This window comes from Saimiri boliviensis, chromosome 5 (genome assembly GCF_048565385.1).
Source record: "Saimiri boliviensis isolate mSaiBol1 chromosome 5, mSaiBol1.pri, whole genome shotgun sequence".
Lineage (NCBI taxonomy): Eukaryota > Metazoa > Chordata > Mammalia > Primates > Cebidae > Saimiri > Saimiri boliviensis.
The window spans coordinates 14,351,533-14,371,235 of record NC_133453.1 but is presented as its reverse complement, the minus strand read 5'-3'; the positions used below and the strand labels follow the sequence as shown (position 1 = coordinate 14,371,235).

Here is a 19,703-nt window from a genome sequence, read left to right as displayed (position 1 = left end):
CCTTTTACGTGGATTATCCAGTTCAGTCTTCCCAGCAGCCATATGACTAGGTACTCGTACATGCCAGTTGTACCAATGAAGAGACAGGGGCTCAGAAAGGTCACAGAAGTGATCACATGTGGAGAGGAAACTTGGGCCCAAGGGGGCCAAGTACAGAGGCCTTCAGCCACCATCCCCTTCCCCTGACAAGCTGCAGAGCTCTGGAGATAGCGTGGGGGACTTGGCTGCAGTGGCATTAATCCTTGAGGGTATGCAGTTGGTTTTGTGCCAAGGCCTCCATTCATTAGCCACCAACTCCCTTCAGTCAGGGTAGTAGACACATCATTGTCTTTGGGCGAGTTTGCCACCGTTACACCTAATTCCCTGAATCACCAGTCTTCCCCATGTTTCCAGGCTCTACTTACTATTCTTTCTTTCTCTCTGTGTGTGTCACAGAGTAGCCTGGTATGGGCTGATATTTGTGTAACCCCAAAGTTCATATGTGGAAGTCCTAGGCCCCCATATCTCAGAATGTGACTGTGTTGGAGATAGGGCCTTTAAGGAGGTGATTCTGTTAAAGTGAGGTGGTTAGTCTGGGCCCTAATCCAAGCTGACTGGTGTCCTTATGCAAGGAGAAAATTTGGACATGCAGAGGGACCCCAGGGATGCATGTCCCTGGAATGGCACAGAGGAGGGGCCACATGAGTACCCAGGAAGACAGTGGCATCTGCAAGCCACAGAGGGAGGCCTTGGGAGAAACCAGCCCTGCCGTGGCTCCTTGATCTTCGACTTCTGCATCCAGAACTGTGAAAAGATGTCAGTTGTCTAAGCCACTGTGTCGGGGATACTTTGCCGTGGCAGCCCGAGGAGACCAACACATATAACCTAAAATCAAACATGAAGTCAAAGGGGCTTAAGTGACTTTCACTCTTGCCTCTTGCCTTCACCCTCCAGTGACTATGTGACGATGACAAAAGTGAGGATGCCAGTCAACCACGGAACTCATGGAGCCTCCCTCTCCCACCCTATTAAGAGACCAGCCTTGCCTGGTTACATGGGTTCCAGACCATGAAATGAGTGTGTTAACACAGACACTGACTGAAACCCTCAGCCCTTAAAGCAGCAACCATGCTATGAAAAGGATGCATAGAGGTTTAAGGAGGTTTGACTTGGTGTTGCAAGCTAGCCGAAATAGAAGATTTCCCGTGCAGGCTCCTCCCTGCCCCTCTGTGGCCCCAGAGGAGGCCTTGACTGTGCATCCACACTCGGTAGAGTGGCTAACTTGCCTAAGCAACCCTGGACTCTAATCGACCTCCTCCAACCCACCTAAGCAACATCAACAGGCAACATAGGCCTAAACAGCATGGTGACGCAGTCACTACTGCTCTGAGAACAGAAGCCCTAGGATGTTCTGGAACACTGGCTCACACTTTGGTATAAATCAGCATCTGCCTCGGTAGGTGTGGGGTGGGGGCCTGAGAATCTGCATTTCTATCAGAAATCCCCAAGTGATGCTAATGCTGCCAGTCCCAGGAACCACACTTTGAGAACCAATGCTCTAGATGACTTAACTTCAGCATTCTTTCTGGTGACGACCTTGGTGGCATACTTTGAAAATCCTACATTTCTGCCTATTCTTGAAAGCAGAAATTCTACTCAGATAATTTATTTTAAAGAAACAACAGCAATCGCAAACAAGTGTACTGTTTATTCTGTGTCAGGCCATGTTCTAAGTGCATCCACATAATCCTCACGATCAGCTCTTTTAACAGATCATGAAACTGAGTCATGATCAGTTTCATGTTATAGAGCCAGAGTTATGAACACATGTCATCTATTTCCAGAATCTCTATTTTTTTTTTTAAGAGGGAGTCTTGCTCTATCACCCAGGCTGGAGTGGAGTGGCACAATCTCGGCTCACTGCAGCCTACACCTCCCAGGTTCAAGCGATTATCCTGCCTCCCCTACAGGAAAAAGCTACAGCCTCCTTAGTCGCTGGGACTACAGACACATGCCACCATGCCTGGCTAATTTTTATACTTTTGGTAGAGATGGGTTTTACCATATTGGCCAGTCTGTTCTTGAACTCCTGACCTCAGGTGATCTGCCCACCTCAGCCTCCCAAAGTGATGGGATTACAGACATGAGCCACCACAACCGGCCCTTATTTCCAGAACCTCTGTTCTTATCCATTATACTATTTCTTCATGATAATCAGGGATGTGATGTGTATAAGACATCATTACCAGTTGCTCATCATAGTGAGAAAGTGGAAACTCCTTAAATCAGAATAGTTACTGGACCAGCAGCAGCAGTGGCAACACCTGGGAACGTGTTAGAAACAAAGACTCTCAGAGCCTTCTTCTTACTGAACAAATCAGGACTGGGGTGGGCTCCAGCAAGCTGTGTTTTAACAAGCTTTTCAGGAATTCTGATAATCTGGGAAGCTTGAGAACCAAGGTCTTAAATTCTCCTCATAATGCCCCGTCCCTACCTCCAGGTTCAGCTTCCCTGTTACAATTTCCCACACTACCCCTTGTTAACATTCAACACATCCGAACCGACCTGCTCAATGTCTTCATTTTCTGCTAGCCTGTGGCTCCAGAAAGCAGGGCCTTGTTGGATTAACTTATTTCTAGCAGAGCATCTGGCAGCAAACCAATCAATAATTGGTGAAGATAGTGGTTAAATAGTGGCACAATCAGATAAGGCAATATTCCTCAGCTACGACAGATAATATTGTAGGAAAATATGTAATGACATAGAAGAAAGATTATGGTAAGAACAGGTTGCCAAAGAGTATGCCTAGGATGATCGTGCAGAAATAAAACTGGAAAAATATACAGGCAATTGTGTCTTTTGAAAATGTTTTTAAAGTTACCTTTTCTTCTTCTTTTGTAATAAAGTTTTTTGCCCACCTTCACCTTATGCCTCCCCCATAGACTAAAGATACATCTCCCACCTCCCTCCACATCTCTCCCTACATAAATAGTCTTCAACATTAGGTGGTTCTGCACAGCCCCACTCCCCCAGTAGACACTTGACAATGTCCAGAGGTATTTTTGGTCCTCACATGGGGGAGGAGGTCATTACTGGCATCTAGTAGGATAGAGGCAAGGGATGCTACCCGACATCCTAGAATGCACCAAGCAGCCCTCCAAGATAAAGAATGATCGGGCCCCAAATGTCACAGCACCAAGGTTGAGAAACCTCCACACAGTAGGCTACACCCAAGAGTCACATATTCATTCACCAAACGTTTACCAAGGAGCTTCCATGATCCAGGTCTGTATATGGATATCACACTGAAGAAGACCATATACTGCCCTCAAGCTTCTTACAGTCTCTAGAACAGTGGCTGGCAAATTATAGCCTGTGGGCTGTTCACTGCCCATTTTAGTAATCCCAGTTATAGTGGGACACAGGTATCCATTGATGTATTATCCACAAATATGCTGCAGTAGCAGGGCTGAGTGGCCCACAGCAAAGGTCATCTGGCTCCAAAGCCGAAGCAGGGGATTGAAGTGCTTGGGTGGATGAGGTAGCTGTCTCACTTCCCTCGGTTACACATGCCCCACTGCTTGTAAAATTGTGTCCTCGTATTGCCTGCCTGAGAGTGTCCCCCTCTCCTTCCATCCCTACGACCAGCTGGTCTCTCCCCTCCATGCCCTGTGCTGGTTGAGCTATACTCAGTGTAGAAATCCCAGTGTCTGAAATGCTCCTGTTGTGCTTTTGTGCCCCTGAGATTAGAAACGAATTATTTCAGAGTGTGCTGGACTGCATTCTGTATGTGGTTACCACTCAGTAAGTGAGAAAGGGAACATCCCCTCCTCCCCATCTGGGTGAGAGGAGCCCTGCCCTTCCTGGTGACTGGGCAGAAACCTCCTCTCCCCGACGTGGCACTGCCGGTGGAATCTGAAATTCCAACATCTTCCAAGAGTGTAGCAGTTATTTTGGAAGAAACGTGGGGCCCCAACAGTGAGCTCAGACCATTCCTTTCTCTGTCCCACCCGATAAGATGATTGTAGAAAAGGCTGCCCTAGTGGCCTCAGTTTTGATACTGAGGCGAAGCAGTGCATTTCAACCTTGGCCGCCTGCTATAGTCACCTGGGGGCCTTTGGCAAATGCTGACATTCAGGCTCTGCCACCTTCCACATTCTATTGGCCCGAGATGAGGCTCAGGCACCAATACTCTTTCAAGATCTTCCCGGTGGGCCGGGCACAGTGGCTCACACCTGTAATCCCAGCACTTTAGGATGCCGAGGCAGGCAGATCATGAGGTCAGGAGATCGAGACCATCCTGGCATGGTGAAACCCTGTCTGTACTAAAATACAAAAAATTAGCCGGGTGTGGTGGTGCGCGCCTGTAGTCCCAGCTACTCAGGACACTGAGGCAGAGGCATTGCTTGAATCTGGGAGACAGAGATTGCAGTGAGCCGAGATCATGCCATCGCACTCCAGCCTGGCAAAAAGAGCAACACTCTGTCTCAAAAAAAAAAAAAAAAAAAAAAAGGATCCTCCTGGTGACCTTAATCTGCAATTAGGATTGCCCTGTTAAGGAAGTTTCTACTCCGGGCTGAATCGTTAAGGAGTGCATTCATGTATTAGTGAGGGCTTCTCAGATTTGCATGGGTATGTAAGTATTTTGGGGACCTTATTAAAATGCAGATTCCGATTCTGCATGTCTGGGGTGGGACCCGAGTTGCTGCTAGTTCCTAAGCCAGGACCACAGTTACAGTAGCAAGGATGTTACTGACTCCTAACTGCCAAGTGATTAGGCCAACCAGCTCGGCCTGTGCTCCCACCATTTCCCTGTTGAACAATTCTGGCTCCTCAAAGCCCAACCTTTCCTTAACGCTCTGTTCAAACACCAGCTCTTGCTAGGGTCCTGGCAGTCCTGCAGTTCTCCATGCTGGAATTAACCTCTCTCCATCCCATTCTCCCGATACCCTTGGTTTGCAACTCCCTTTTTTTTAAGATGGAGTTTTGCTCTTGTTGCCCAAGCTGGAGTGCAGTGGTGTAATCTCAGCTCACTACAACCTCTGCCTCCTGGGTTCAAGCAATTCTCCTGCCTCAGCCTCCCGAGTAGCTGGGATTACAGGTGCATGCCATTATGCCTGAATAACTTTGTATTTTAAGTAGAGACAGGGTTTGAACATGTTGAATCCAGGCTAGTCACAAACTCCTGACTTCAGGTGATCCACCCACCTCAGCCTCCCAAAGTGCTGGGATTACAGGCATAAGCCACCACACCTGGCCTGCAACCCCTTTTTAACACCAACTGTGTAATAATCTACCATTACCTTAAGTTACTTATATTCTGCTGGCTATTTCTTTCATGGGATTTTGAGAACCTGGAGGGGGAAAACACATCGAACTCACCTTTGCATCACCCACACCACGTGGGAGCATACTTTACAGAGAGTAGAGGGAATCTGGAAGTAATTACTGAATTGCATTTTCAGAACCCAGCTAGAGATCACATCTTCAACTTGAAAGTTATTTTTTTAAGTTGGAGGGACCCAGCTTTTGATATTGCAAACATATACATAACAAGGTAGCCTTTAAAATGAGGTTGAGTGACCAGTTACACTGACTGACAGAACTTTATTCATGCAAGGGGTCCCAAGAAAGATGAGTTAAATAATGACTGACCCAATTCCCAGTTCTCAGGGGCCATTAAAGGAAGTTGCTACAACCAACACCCAATTAACCTGGTGCACAAACACAGATGCAATGAAGTAAACACACAACAACTACCCCATTATTAATTTGAGGATGACTCCGGGGCTGTCTTGGCCACCACCTAAGAACTAGTCTGACTCTGGTTGAAAGGGACATCTCTTGGGCACTTAACTTTTTGGTTTTGGGGAACCACAAGAAAAACAAGGGGTACAAAACTCAGTTCTGCTTCCAATTCCTGTTTCGCTGAACCAAAAAGAGCCCAAATTATAGTGGGGCGGTCGAGGGGGAAGGAAAGAGAACAGCCTGGTTTCTCCTTTTCAAAGAATTTGCACATGAGTTTTCTAGACTCAAAGCTACTACCAACGGGTCTGAAGAGAACAGTGACTTCTAGGTGCTCAGCCCTGGGCTCCCTAATATCTTTTAAATTACCCAATGAAGTGGAGATATGTGGAAAGGAAAATCATTTGGAGAACACTTTTTGGTTTTGTTTTTTTGAGATGGAGTTTCAATCTTGTTGCCCAGGCAGGAGTGCAGTGGCACCATCTTGGCTCACTGCAACCTCTGCCTCCCAGGTTCAAGTGATTCTCCTGTCTCAGCCCCCCAAGTAGTTGGGGTTACAGGCATCCATCACCATGCCCAGCTAATTTTTGTGTTTTTAGTAGAGATGGGGTTTCACCATGTTGGCCAGGTTGGTCTTAAACTCCTGACCTCAGGTGATCCACCCACCTCGACCTCCCACAGTACTAGGATTACAGGCATAAGCCAACTTGCCCAGCTGAAGAACACTTTTTAAAAGAATGGTTTAGCTTAAATACTTAAATTAGGATCCTGACACCCAGCAGTTACTGAACAATGCTCCAATGATTAAATGAACATGTAGTAACTGCCAAAATGCAGAACAAGGCTCCTACTTTTCCCCACCCCTCCTCTAACAGCTCCTTCTTCCTTCTCGCAGTCTCTGTTTCTGCGCCACCAAGAGCAGATTTTGAATTGTTTTTAATTCAAAATCAAGTAGGCAGCTATTAATGACTGTTAATGGAGCATCTACTATGTTGTGCTAAGAGGTTTCAAAACTCCACATCCAAAAGCTGGCCAAGTATGAAAGACTTAAGTAGGAGTTCCACGTAAAAATAGAAGGGATGTGTGGGTCCAGTTAGCTCATGATTGATGTACTTTGGATCAAGGTAGAAACAAAGTACGAGGGGAAAGACATGCTTTCTCCTCGCTAGTTGTTTAGGCTTCATAAAAAAAGCTACAAAATAAAACATCTAGAATTTCATTTCAACAATATATATATAATAATGAAGAATCAGCACGAGGCTCATACCTGGTCCTGGGGGCCCTCTCATTCCAGGGAACCCCATGGCTCCTTCTGGTCCTCTCAAGCCTGGTACCCCAGGAAGCCCTGGGATTCGGGGACAGTCATCCGGGTCGGCAGGTGGCCCCGGTGCACCTGAAATTGGAATCACCGCTGGTGTAATAGATGCACATGCTTATGAACAAGCTGCTTCTACAGTCTCTGGTTAAAGTTGGACTTCTGGCATTATCCTGAAATTTAGTACATGTTTAGTATAAATTTCAGTATAAATGTTTTGTAAAGGTTCAACAATCCAATGTAAGTTCCATGAAGGCACAGATCTGCCTTGTTCCCTACATGGAAAACTTCCAGAATGTCAGACTGACCGCATAAGTGAATGGAGTATCAGAGGAAGCAGAAGTGTGAAACAGTGAAGGTCGGATGATGCAGCGATGTGATGACCCTCACAGGACTGCCCAATCTTTGGGCCATTTTCTACGGGAGTAGCAGCCACAGGTGGCATTGCAAGAGGGACTGGTGGGTTCCTAAAGCTCAGCTTAATGTGTCCCTGAGTCATTACTCGACACTGTAGACACATAGGTTTCCATAATGTCAGTTACTCAAATACAATTTAAGCATTGCTAGAGGCTCAGAAGCAGTGACTTTCAACCTCATGTGAATGTTGGATTTATCCCGGGAGCTGTGGAAATATACTGATGCCTGGATCCCACTCCCAGAAATACTGGTTTAGTTGATAATAGAATGTGGTCTGAGCAGTGTCCTCATCATTGGCTGCTTAATAAACTCAGCTGGTGAGCTTTTCAAAAGTACTTATTAATACTGGGGCCCCATCTAGACTCATTAATTAGCGGGGCGGGGCGGGGGGGGGGGGACCTGAGTGTCAGTAGTGTTGTTTGTTTAACTCCCCAGGTGATTCCAGTGCCCATCAAGGCAGAAAAGTACAGCTGTAAAGCTATAATTCTGACTGTAGCATATCAGAATTATGTTGCTAATTTGTTAGAAACCAGAGTTCCTGAGTCAGAAGGTCTGAAGTGGGAGCCATGTACATTTCTACCATGTTCCCAGGGAGGTTGATGGCGTTGATCTAGGACTCTCACTTTGAAAACCACAGGCTGGGCACAGTGGCTCACGCCTGTAATACCAGCCCTTTGGGAGGCCAAGGCAGGTGGATTACTTGAGATCAGAAGTTTGAGACTGGCCTGGCCAACATAGTGAAACCCTGTCTCTACTGAAAAAACAAAAAACTAGCTTGGTGTAGTGGTGAGTGCCTGTAGTTCCAGCTACTCTGGAGGCTAGGACAGAAGAATCACTTGAACCCAGGAGGCAGAGGTTGCATGAGCCGAGATTGTGCCACTGCACTCCAGCCTGGGCAACAGAGCAAGATTCCATCTCAAAAAAAAAAAAAAAAAAAAGAAAGAAAGAAAGAAAGAAAGAAAGAAAAGGAAACCACTATACTAAAGATGTGACTTTTTTTTCTTTTACCTTCACATCTTTAAGCTATTCTTTCTAAAGCTTCATTCTGTCACTCTGCAAACATCACACAGTGATAAGAAATAATAACACCGAGCAATAATGATAACAGCTGAGACTCACTGAATGCTTTATCACGTATCAGGCCCTGTGCTGAATATGTTTACTATTAAATCCTCCCAACATGACTGCATGTGTGCTACTGTTATGAGAAGGTTACGGATAAGAACGCTCAGGCTAAGGTAAATAAGTGACACTTCTGTGGTGACACAGCTTACACATGGCAGAGTCTGCATTGCAATCCAGGGCATTCTGGCTCCAAACCCATGTACTTAACCACTTCATCGGACTCTATCAAGAACTCTCAATATCTGGGTGATGAATTCTAAAAAAATGAAACATATTTTAAATGGTATCATCTGGCTGAGCATGGTGTTTCATGCCTGTAATCCCAGCACTTTGGGAGGCCGAGGCAGCTGGACTACCTGAGCTCAGGAGTTCAAGACCAGCCTGGGCAACATAGTGAAACCTCGTCTCTACTACAATTAAAAGAAATTAGCCAGGTGTGGTGGCATATGCCTGTAATCCGAGCTACTTGGGAGGCTGAGGTGGGAAAATTGCTTGAACCTGGGAGGCAGAGGTTGCAGTGAGCCAAGACTGTGCCACTGCACTCCAGCCTGCATACTAGATCAACACTCTGTCTCTAAAAAAATAAAAAAAATGATATCATCTGATTAGCTATGGTGTTCTTATGCAAATGTGTGAAATAATTTCAAGAACATCAATCATAAAGCAGTAAGAAAATCCTTAATAAAAAGGGAACATCACACACCGAAGCCTGTCAGGGGTTGGAGTCTGGGGTAAGGATAGCATTAAGAGAAATACCTAATGTAGATGATGGGTTGATAGGTGTAGCAAACCACCATGGCACATGTATACCTAAGTAATAAACTTGCACATTCTGCACATGTACCCCAGAGCTTAAAGTATAATTTTTAAAATGTGGCATAATAACAAAGTTTCAGTCTGCTAATTCTTATTGGGCCTATGCAAAATGACCTGGAATTCTTGTAAGCCATTTGGAATTTAACCCTGTGTAAAATATCATATAAAACCACAAGCAACACAGGGCCAAATGCATTTTTCTAATAGGTACAGTTTCATGTAAAACTTGGCTTTTCTATGATGGGTGACTTGAGAGGGATGCACAGGGACATCTCCTATTTTCCCTGAGCAATCCTGGCCCTTCTCAGTGGGAACAAAGCTGAGAAAGTGGGTGCATGTGGTTGGTGCTTCCTATTTAGAATTTTGATGTTCTCTTGAAATGACTTTATACAATTACAGAGAAACAAGATTGAAATGAAAACATCAAATGTACTTAAACTTTTTAATGTAAACATTTAAAATACCAGGACTTTTTGCATTTTTTATTTTTCTTTTTTTTTACTTTTTAATAAATCAAAGTGAAAAAAAGAGGGAGAGGCGCTGAGACCTCTCTTCTAAAGATCCTAAAAATAATACATGGTGTCTATATTCAGAGCAGTTTTCATTAGGGCTAATAACAGAGGCTGGGAAAGAACACATGCAAGCATTCACAATTTTTCTTTTCCTTTGAGAAATGCTTTTTGTTTTCTTTGAAAATGCCAGGCGCAAAATAACACGTTGTTTTTGCATTGCAGAGCATTAAGTGAACATTTTCCTTTTAACACGCAAAGAAATGTGCTCCTTGAAAATGGACTTGAGGGTGTGATAGGAAAGGCTTGTCACAGCCCCTTACTGGGAGGTGAGGCCCCATTTTTTAATGTCGTGTATACCACTTATTTTAGGGCTGCTCTATGTATTTATATTGTAGAATTTATAAAAGGAATTTACATCGGTATGTACTACAGCCTTTGACAGACAAAGCCCACATACTTCATGCCCAAGTTGAAACGACATAAGCTAAGGATCTACACTACCTTGGCAACCTGTAATGAGTCTGAGTGTTAGGATGCTCTAATATGAGGTTACTATATCTGTAATCAGGAAGCAAAGCACTGCAGCCTAACATCCTCAGAGCAGCCCATCTATAAAAATGTGACAAAGTTTAGCTCACACATACAGAGGAAAAAGGACAAGTACAGAAATGACTAGAAACCAGAGTGAGGGGAAATTACCAATTTTATAGCAAAGCTTACCTCTGGGACCTGAAGGAATCCAAAAGACGACAAACGAGGCCAGGCAATGATTTTCACAGGGTGGAAAGAGGTTTTAAATTTTTGGATTAGGACGAAAATGAAACAGATTGAGAACATACATAATAATTGGAGGCCGCATCAATGACAAGCAGAATGGCAGCATCTTATTTACATAAAAAGTCTCATCAATGTGACTGACAGGAGAAGCTACAATTTAGTAATGGAGTTTTCATCTCTAGAAAGACTTGAAATGAAACTCTCTTGAGCAATATAAAATTCTAGTTGATTTCTTAACGACAAATATCCCCTAATTTAGTGCATGTAGGAATTCTATCCATTTAAAAGCTTCTGAAATTTCCATATTAATTTGCCAAGTTGTATAGGGTATGCATAGAAAGGAAATATAAAAAGAATCAACATATAAGCCCTTGTTCCTGCTATATTATGATACATCATAAAGCAGTGCTATTTATTTCTTTGAACTATAGTGCTAATTTAGGACATTGCACAGTATTCTGAACTGATGCCACATTACCATAATACTGATTTAGGATCTTGAAAGATATTACTCTGCCCATCTCAAATAAACACATCTGTTTGCCCCTTCTCTCCCCAACTCTTCCTTGTCATATTTTGACCCTATGGTTAAAAAGTGTTGTCTACAGAGTTAAACCGAATAGCTTTTTCCCTTCCTAGGAACTAATGGACTTTACAGGAAAAGTTAAATAAAACATCTAGGAAAATCAATGAAAATTCAGGGATTGGCATTGAATATACAATCCTAACAAACAATAATCAAATCAGTCTTTGCCTCTTGCATGAAGGAACACATATTGATTTCCCTTAGAAATAGTCTACGTAGGTCAGGCACAGTGGCTCACACCTGCAATCCCAACACTTTGGGAGGCTGAGGTGGGCTGATCACCTGAGGTCAGGAGTTTGAGACCAGCCTGGCCAACATGGTGAAACTCCATTTCTACTAAAATACAAAAATTAGCTGGGCGCAGTGGTGCATGCCTGTAATCTTAGCTATCTTAGCTACTTAGGAGGCTGAGTCAGGAGGATCGCTTGAACTCGGGAGGTAGAGGTTGCAGTAAGCTGAGATTACACTACTGCACTCCAACCTGGGTGACAAAGCAAGACTGTCTCAAAAAAAAAAAAAAAAAAAAGAGAGAGAGAGAGAAATAGTATATGTAAAATCAACTCCTAATTTTCAAACTTATTCATTCTGATAATAAATATTGCTTTACCAAACATAAGACTTTGTAATGCAGCCTGAAAGAAATATACTCGTCATAGAAGAAAGGGCTTAAGGAATAAGAATGTGTTAGTAATTCCGAATATTAACTACTTTCTGAACGATGACCATTTTAGTAAACGTTTAAACAAAATGCTATGTGTGGGTTGGAAGCTCACCTGGAAGACCAGTGGGCCCTTTTCTCCCTGGAGGTCCAGGTAAACCCTTCTCTCCAGGTGGCCCAGGAAATCCATGCGGTCCCTGTGGCCCTGGGAATCCCATTGGTCCTTAAAACAAACAACAACAAAAAAAAGTAAAAATGAAGGCACTGAAATGAGACAAGATAAAAACAATGACAGTTTGATAGACTGAATTCAGAGATTCACTCCAATAAAATGCAGTGCATAACTGGCCTGAGAGTCAAGATTAGCCTCGCTTTCCTCTGTAAGGCTTGGAAGGGTTGCCTCTGAAGGAAACATAGTGATCAGCCAAAAGAACTAAGGACATGGTTCCATGATCAAGACAAGACTAAATAGAATGAAAAGTCCTAAAACCCTGAACTTTCTCTGGAGACAAAGGACTGGAACTGAAAGAGAAATCAGGAATGAGCTTTCAATATCCCGGAACAATGTGGCTCCCCAGCGAGTTCAAACTCCTCTCCTCCTCACTCTCTTAGTTTTAGGCACAGTTCAGTTGCTCATACGTGGTGTTCCTTTGCTTCTCCCGCATCCATGACGTCTTCCTCATTCTTTAGAGTTAAGACCAAGTCTCACTTTCTCAGGGAAGCCTTCCCTGGAATCCCAACTGAAGTTTAGTTGCTTTTTGTTAAGCTCTTCATTCAGAACACTTAACTGGATTTAAATTGACATATCCCTTAGTATGTGTGTCTTTCAAAAAACTATGCGTTTAACAAAAAAATTATTATTATTATTATTATTATTATTATTTGCTCCATTACCCAGGCTGGAGTGCAGTGGCACAATCATTGCTCACTGCAGCCTCCAACTCTTGGGTTCCAGCAATCCTCTCACCTCAGCCTCCTGAGTAGCTGGGACTACAGGCACGCACCATCATGCACAGATAATTTTTTAATTTTTTTGTAGAGAGGGGATCTTGCTGTGTTTCTTAGGCTGGTCTTGAGCTACTGGCCTCCAAGGATCCTCACACCTTGGCCTCCCAAAGTGTTCGGAATACAGACGTGAGCCACTGAGTCAGGCTGAAACTCTGTCCTTTTAAGATTAGAAACTCTGCTTAAATTCATTCACCGCTATATTCCTGCAGGTGCCTAATAGATATTTCTCACTGTGTAAGTCATAAAAGGTAAACTGAGGAAACTCACTCTCTTTATAATAAAGCCCTGTTTGGCCCTTATATTCTCTAGACTGGGAGTCAAGAAGCATGATTAGTGATTCTACCAATATTTCTAACTCCCTGTGTATTCTTGCATAGATCACTGGTATTTATATGGCATGCTATTTCCTCAGTCCTGCATTTTATGTCCAGGTAGAGATTTATTCCCTAGAGCAGACAAGGAGGAAGAGTGTTAGCCAGCCCCTTCTTCCATCCCCTTAGTGACTAGAGTGTTAACATGTCAGTCCAGTTCTGAAGTTTAATAATTGGAAGCCCACTTACCTGTAGATATGAGCCACATTCTCTAAAATTGACATAATTGCTAATATAGATGAACAGGCTTGCTCCATACTGTTTTACAGGGTGTGCACTGCACAGTTTCACAGATGCCTTTTGCACTGTGGTCATGGCAGCCTCACAGTGAGTTTGATCTACGACCTAATCTTTTGCCTTATTTCACAATTGGTTCAGAAATCAGGCCAGATGCTAGTTATTGGGTTCCTTTTCCAAATTTCAACTGTTGCTTTTCTGATATCCAGCTTCCTTATTTATGAAACAGAGGAGTTAAAATGGATACTCATTAGTCATCTTTTTTCAACAAAAAAAAACTTCTTCGAACCTAAGAATTCTCTGAAATTCTGGCCACCAAAAACTGATGTTCCAAATATCAGCGGTGGATAACAATTAATTAAAATACATATTTTAACCTTAAATAGTGGGGAAATTTGGCCCTTAGTGGGGAAATTCGGTGACTGGGGATCTTTGCATGAGTATGAAAAAGCAAAGTCAGCAGTCTAAAACTGAGCTGTCCAGTACAGAAGCTACTAACCACACACAACTAGTTAGCACTTGAAATGTGGCCAGTCCAACCTTAGCTATGCTGTCAGTGTAGAACACACATGGGATTTCAAAGGCAGGAGGAAGGCGTGGCTTATTTGCAAGAGGAACTAAGTTTGCACAATCAGCTGAATTATCTCACTGATAAATGTATATTAATCATATGTTAAAATGATTAAATACATATTTAATATTTAAATACGTAAAATATTTAAATATATTATGTTAAATAAAGTATGAAAGTTGTCATCACTTGTTTTTACTTGTTAAAATGTGACTACTACATTTTTAAATTGCACATGTGGCTGGCATTACATTTCTACTGTTCAGTCCTAACCTGGAAGATTATCAAGAGTATTATTAGCGGCTAAAGATGAACGTGTGTTTCTTCCTTTTACTTGTCCAAACTTGTCCTTTTACTTGTCCAATCCTGAAGTTTCACCCAAACTTCAGGATTCTTTGGGGAAATAAGGTCATTTTGGAAAGTAGTCATTGTGCATAGGAAATAGGAATGATGGTGCAGGACCCCAGGCCCTCAAGAGCAAGATAACCAAGGTGTTCACACATGACTGAAGGGAACGACATTCACACCTTTCTGGCCATCTTTTCCATCACATCCTGGAAAGCCTTTGTATCCTGGAGGGCCTGGTGGGCCGGGGGGACCTGGTGGCCCTGGTAAGCCGCAGTCACCTGGCTCCCCTCTTAGAAGGGCAACACTCCCAGGGGGGCCTGGAGGCCCAGGTGCTCCTGACCAAAGAGAGAGAGAAAAAAAACTTCTTTTATTTAAAGACAAATGTGTATACTGGCTGCTTGACAGCTTCTTAAGAAAAACAATTTAATGATTTGCAAGCTAGGAATAAAGAGAATTAGGAGAATAAGAAAGTCAATGATATCATCAGAAATAAAACAGAATGGATCACAACACCAAGTTGAGAAATGGTGTAGATGATAGGTTGGCAACTGTTAGACAAAGTAAACCCAAGCAAAACCTTCCTTCCCTTCAGAGTCATTCCTGTTGAAAATATCATTTTGGGGTTTTGTTTATATTGCCATCTTACTGCTCTAATAAGATGGATGGATGGATAGATGGATAGATGGTTGGATGGATAGATGGGATAGATAGATGGATGAATGAATGGATAGATGAATAGAGTACCAAACAGGCAGATGAATGGATAGAGGGATGGGTGGATGGATGAATGGATGGATGGATGGATGGATGGATGGTTTGATGCATAGGTAGACAGACAGTTGGATGGATAGATAAGATAGATGAATGCATGGATGAATGAATGGATAGATGAATAGAGTACAAAACAGATAAATGAATGGATAGATGGGTGGGTGTGTGGGTGGATGGATCAATGGATGGATATATTGATGGACAGATAGACATTTGAGGAAATACGTCTAGTGGGAAAGAAATGTTCACTCAATTAAATTTGTAATCTTAATGGAAAACAAGTTTCAGCAAATAGGAATAAATTGACCCCAATTATATTCCTGCTTAGCTTCTATACTTCTTAGCACACTTTTGAGAGCTTTATTTGTTTTAGTGTGCAATCTCTAAAATCCTAAAGATTCAAATATGATGGGCATGTGTCTTTATAAAAGAGTTCTAAGAGCTTGAATGAATGCAATTGTCTGCATTTAGCAAGAGATCACACAGGGCCACATTCTTCTCCCAACTCCCAACCCATCTCTAGTCTAACCTATTTGGCCAGCTTAGCAATGACTTCCAACACCTTTCCTTGCCAAAGTTTGTCCTTGTGAAGTGATGAAAGAAAAAATATGTATGGTCAGCAGCACATGAAGAGACTTTCTGGTGTGCAACAGGCCTGTGTCCTCTCACTCTGGGCTACTGGCTTATGCAACATGGTTTATGTCACAGTTTATGTGACAGTGTTTATGTCACAGTGTTTTATGTGACAGTTGCTAGAGACCAACAAGGAGGGAGCAATTCCCACTTGCTACCCGCTTCTGAAGACTTTTGGTCAGCACCAAGCTGGTGATAGGACATGCTTGTCAGTCTCTACCCTGAAGAGGCAAGGGCCTAACAGAGCTGAAACAGAAGCATGAGAGGGCCAAGTCCTGGTCCTGGATATGGTCCTGAGAGCCACCACTACCCACAGCCCCACCCCAACTGTGTACCACTTGTCCACCTGCCAAACTAACGGGGAGCCTGCTTCAGTGCTTCTATTCTGCCGCTCTCTGGTCCCACATTCCTCCAGAGCTGGCAGCATCTAACTGAGGAAGCACCGCCATCCTTTGTCATGAATCTCTGTACCTCTTGAGCCATCAGGACCAGGAGGTCCCTGATCTCCAGGTGGGCCCGGGTTAGGAACATCCTTAGGAGGTCTTCCTGTAGCACCTGCAGGACCAGGTGGCCCTGATCTCCCTAAGAAGAGACATGTTCACATGTTAGCCTCATTGCATTTGGAAGGTTGTGGTTTAGTTATTGAAAGAAGGGCAAAGCATGCTGCAGCTTACCCGGGGGCCCTGGAGGACCTTTTTCTCCACAAGGACCTGGAGGAGAGATTCCAGGGCTCCCAGGGTCTCCTCTCACCCCTTTTAGCCCAGGTATTCCCACTGGACCAGGTGGGCCCACATCACGCAAACCTTAATGGGGAAAACACAATTAATAATATATCTTCTCTTTGCTCGTCCCAGTTATAGTGCCTGGAAAGGAATCACTTCCCAATAGCAGCAGACAAGTGACTGATTCTTCAGACACCAACCACTGGTTGCAATGGTGGTCCAAATGACTGTACCATTTCTCTCTCAGGAACCATCACACTGGTCAGCCATACGTTTTATTTCTTTCATATTTGTTTTCCAGATTTAAACAACAACAACTTAGAGACAATACCAGCATTCCCACCTCTACAATGGATAGAGTAAAAACAAATGAGATACAATAAGTAATTAAGAATAAGTTGCTTGAAATTTGAGGTAGAAACTGGCATAATTAGAACTATTGTGGAATTTCACACTGGGAAGGAAGGACATTAGTGTTTTCTTGGAAGGCACACATATTTAATCTGACTATTTGGAGCAGTTACTAAATGAATCTTACGTAACTATATCACAGAATCTTCCAATCTATAGATTTCACCTCTCTCCAACAATATATTAAAACCTAACAGCATAATTTCTGTCCCCCAGGGTCATTCAAATTTGCACATTAGGTCCCAGCTACTTTGATCATAAGTGGTTTTTCTGAGAAAGTAACACAAGAAATATGCATTATATTAATAGAACAAGGTAAAATGCACTTGCTAAAGATTAACCATTTTATGGTATAAAAATAACAGCAAATTGTAGAGGTAATTTGTTTTAGCTGTGGCCATAAAAGAATGCTATAAGTACTAATTCGACCCACGTGGTCAAACATGGCATTACTATACTTAAAACAATACAAAAATTCTAAAATCCCCAACTGTTTACTTGTTAGGATAACATTTTGAAATCTGGCTCCATTAAAGCAATTGTTCAGAGTACTTTTAGTAGACAGAAAATTCCAAGCAATGTCGACATTCCTTCTTAAATAGGGTTTTCTCAGATGTCATTTTCGAATGCCATTTTCGGCAGTAAAAATAGTTCCAATCGTATGTCTCTAACCTAAGCCAGTTTTTGTAGTTTTGCCTGCAAATCTCATGAAGTTCAGAAACACCAGGGAAGGGTACCACTTTCTCTCATGAACCGTTGATTGAAATCCAGTGCGTTACGAATGATGAGGGGCTTACCTGAAGCACCTTTGGTTCCTTTCTGACCCTTCAATCCATGCAAGCCGTTGAGGCCAGGTGATCCGGAGGGACCTGAAACACACACAGGCCTGTGATCTAAAGAAGTGGCCAGCCACCGGTACTCAATCTAGCTACGACCACAGGCACTGCCCAGCAGACGGCCCTCAGAGTCTGGACTTCATCATCAGGGTGGAAACCCAGGCCCAGAACTATCTGACACATTCATCCGATAAAGATTTTCTGCCAAGACAGCTTAACGTAAACATTTCTTTGGTTTTAAACTACTGCTGTTCGTTTCTGATCCTATCATGACCAGATACGGTCTAGAATTACCGAACCTTGGCGTAGTAAGTGATCTTTGCTTTTATGAAAATAAAATCCCCCTAAATAGATAGGGAAAAAGATTGGATGGGAGCAAATCCAGGCCTCCCACCTCCCAGACTTGGGGTCACTGCACCCTCCCAGGGGCTGCAGGCTCTGGTTTCGTCAGGATCTAGTCATGGAGAAATGCATTCAGACAGAGGACACGTGGAGCTGTGGCGTGCTGGTGAAAGCTTGCCCTGCGATGCTCAGGCCTGCGTGGCGAGTACGGCTGCAGCTATTGCTTTGCAGACACTTCTTTCAGAACCATTCTGATGTCTTTGTGCAGAAGCTAAGTTGATTTTGCGATGATCACTGAAAAGTCCCATCTCTGCAAAAAGACACTACCTCACTGATGCCTGTGCCTTCTCTCAGAACCTTCTGTTTAGTTCTCTAAAGAGCCGTCCGCCAGCCTGGTTTGACTGAAACTGTCACTAAACGCTTCCAGTGGAAAGTCTGTCTTTTCGTCAATGTGCTGAACTTGTGTGAATGAGAGCCTTTTCAAATGACACCTCTTAACGGCCCTTGGTAAAGTTGGAGGGGGAGGGGGAGGGAAGAAAGCAGGGAAGGAATATTTATCAAGCATCTTCTGCGCACTGAGCCCTCTGCTGGGTGCCTTCTCACAAGGCCTGTCCCACTAATGGGTATGAGCACTGACCCTTCTCCCCAGCTTCTGGCCAAGCCTGGGAAACCTCCTTTCTCATCGGTAGATCTTCCACCCGGTGAGCCTCTCGGTGCACAGCCAGCCTGTTTGCTTAGTTTAGGGTCACATCTCTCAAACTTGGGATAAAAATACCATCAGCTTATATGGTTGAACACAGAAGGTGCCCCTCACCCACCCCAATAATATAGGACTCCCCTGATGCTTGATGTGCATTCCACACTGTGCAACAAACATGTCTTTGGGTGACTGTCTCCCCTGCTCAGGGATAAATCAAAGTTCAAGACTAGCTCCTATTACTCTTTCTATCCCCATACTTAGCATGGATGTGCTCAATATTGAATACCTTGTAGTGTTCAATAAATGTATGTTGAGTGAGTCAATGAGTGAATGAGAAAATACAGAACAAGGTGGATGAGGGAGAAAGATATAAAAAGGAGCAGGCTACAATTTCTATTTGTATGTCATATCTTCTTTAATAGATTTATAGGACAAATAGAATTTATAGAAGTTAGAGGTATCCGTTTGCATATAAATAATTCAAGTGCTATTTGTTAGCTACTCATTTTACGCAAGTCCTCTATGCATTCTTATTAGAAGATGGCACAGTTAGTTGGTTCCATTCTATTTAAAATCAGTACTTGAAACAGTCATTATTCCTTTCTTTAACATCTAAACTGTAGGTTGGTTCAAATGAGCCGTACTCTCTTGCACCAAAAAAAAAAAAAAAAAAAAAAAAGGAATGAATTTTTATTTTCCCTAAATATCTTATACCTAAACACTTTTTACAGTTCTGGCTTATTCTCCCATCTTCTTTCCTATTTTATGAGCCAGCATTTCAAGTTTGCACCAAAAGAACACACAGACCCTCTCCATCTGCCAA

At 43.1% G+C, this 19,703-nt stretch overlaps 1 protein-coding gene across 1 annotated transcript in view; it reads right to left on the bottom strand.

Annotated features, from left to right (window-relative positions):
- The window catches only part of COL4A4 (collagen type IV alpha 4 chain), a 140,384-nt gene that overhangs the window by 13,850 nt on the left and 106,831 nt on the right, over nt 1-19,703 (bottom strand). The window contains exons 38-44 of the mRNA XM_074400162.1: nt 17,800-17,871; nt 16,544-16,672; nt 16,341-16,451; nt 14,645-14,800; nt 12,046-12,153; nt 10,630-10,638; nt 6,992-7,117 (exon numbers count right to left, since the gene is read on the bottom strand). Coding sequence (XP_074256263.1) covers nt 6,992-7,117; nt 10,630-10,638; nt 12,046-12,153; nt 14,645-14,800; nt 16,341-16,451; nt 16,544-16,672; nt 17,800-17,871 — 711 coding nt within the window. The remainder of the gene's footprint in view (nt 1-6,991; nt 7,118-10,629; nt 10,639-12,045; nt 12,154-14,644; nt 14,801-16,340; nt 16,452-16,543; nt 16,673-17,799; nt 17,872-19,703) is intronic.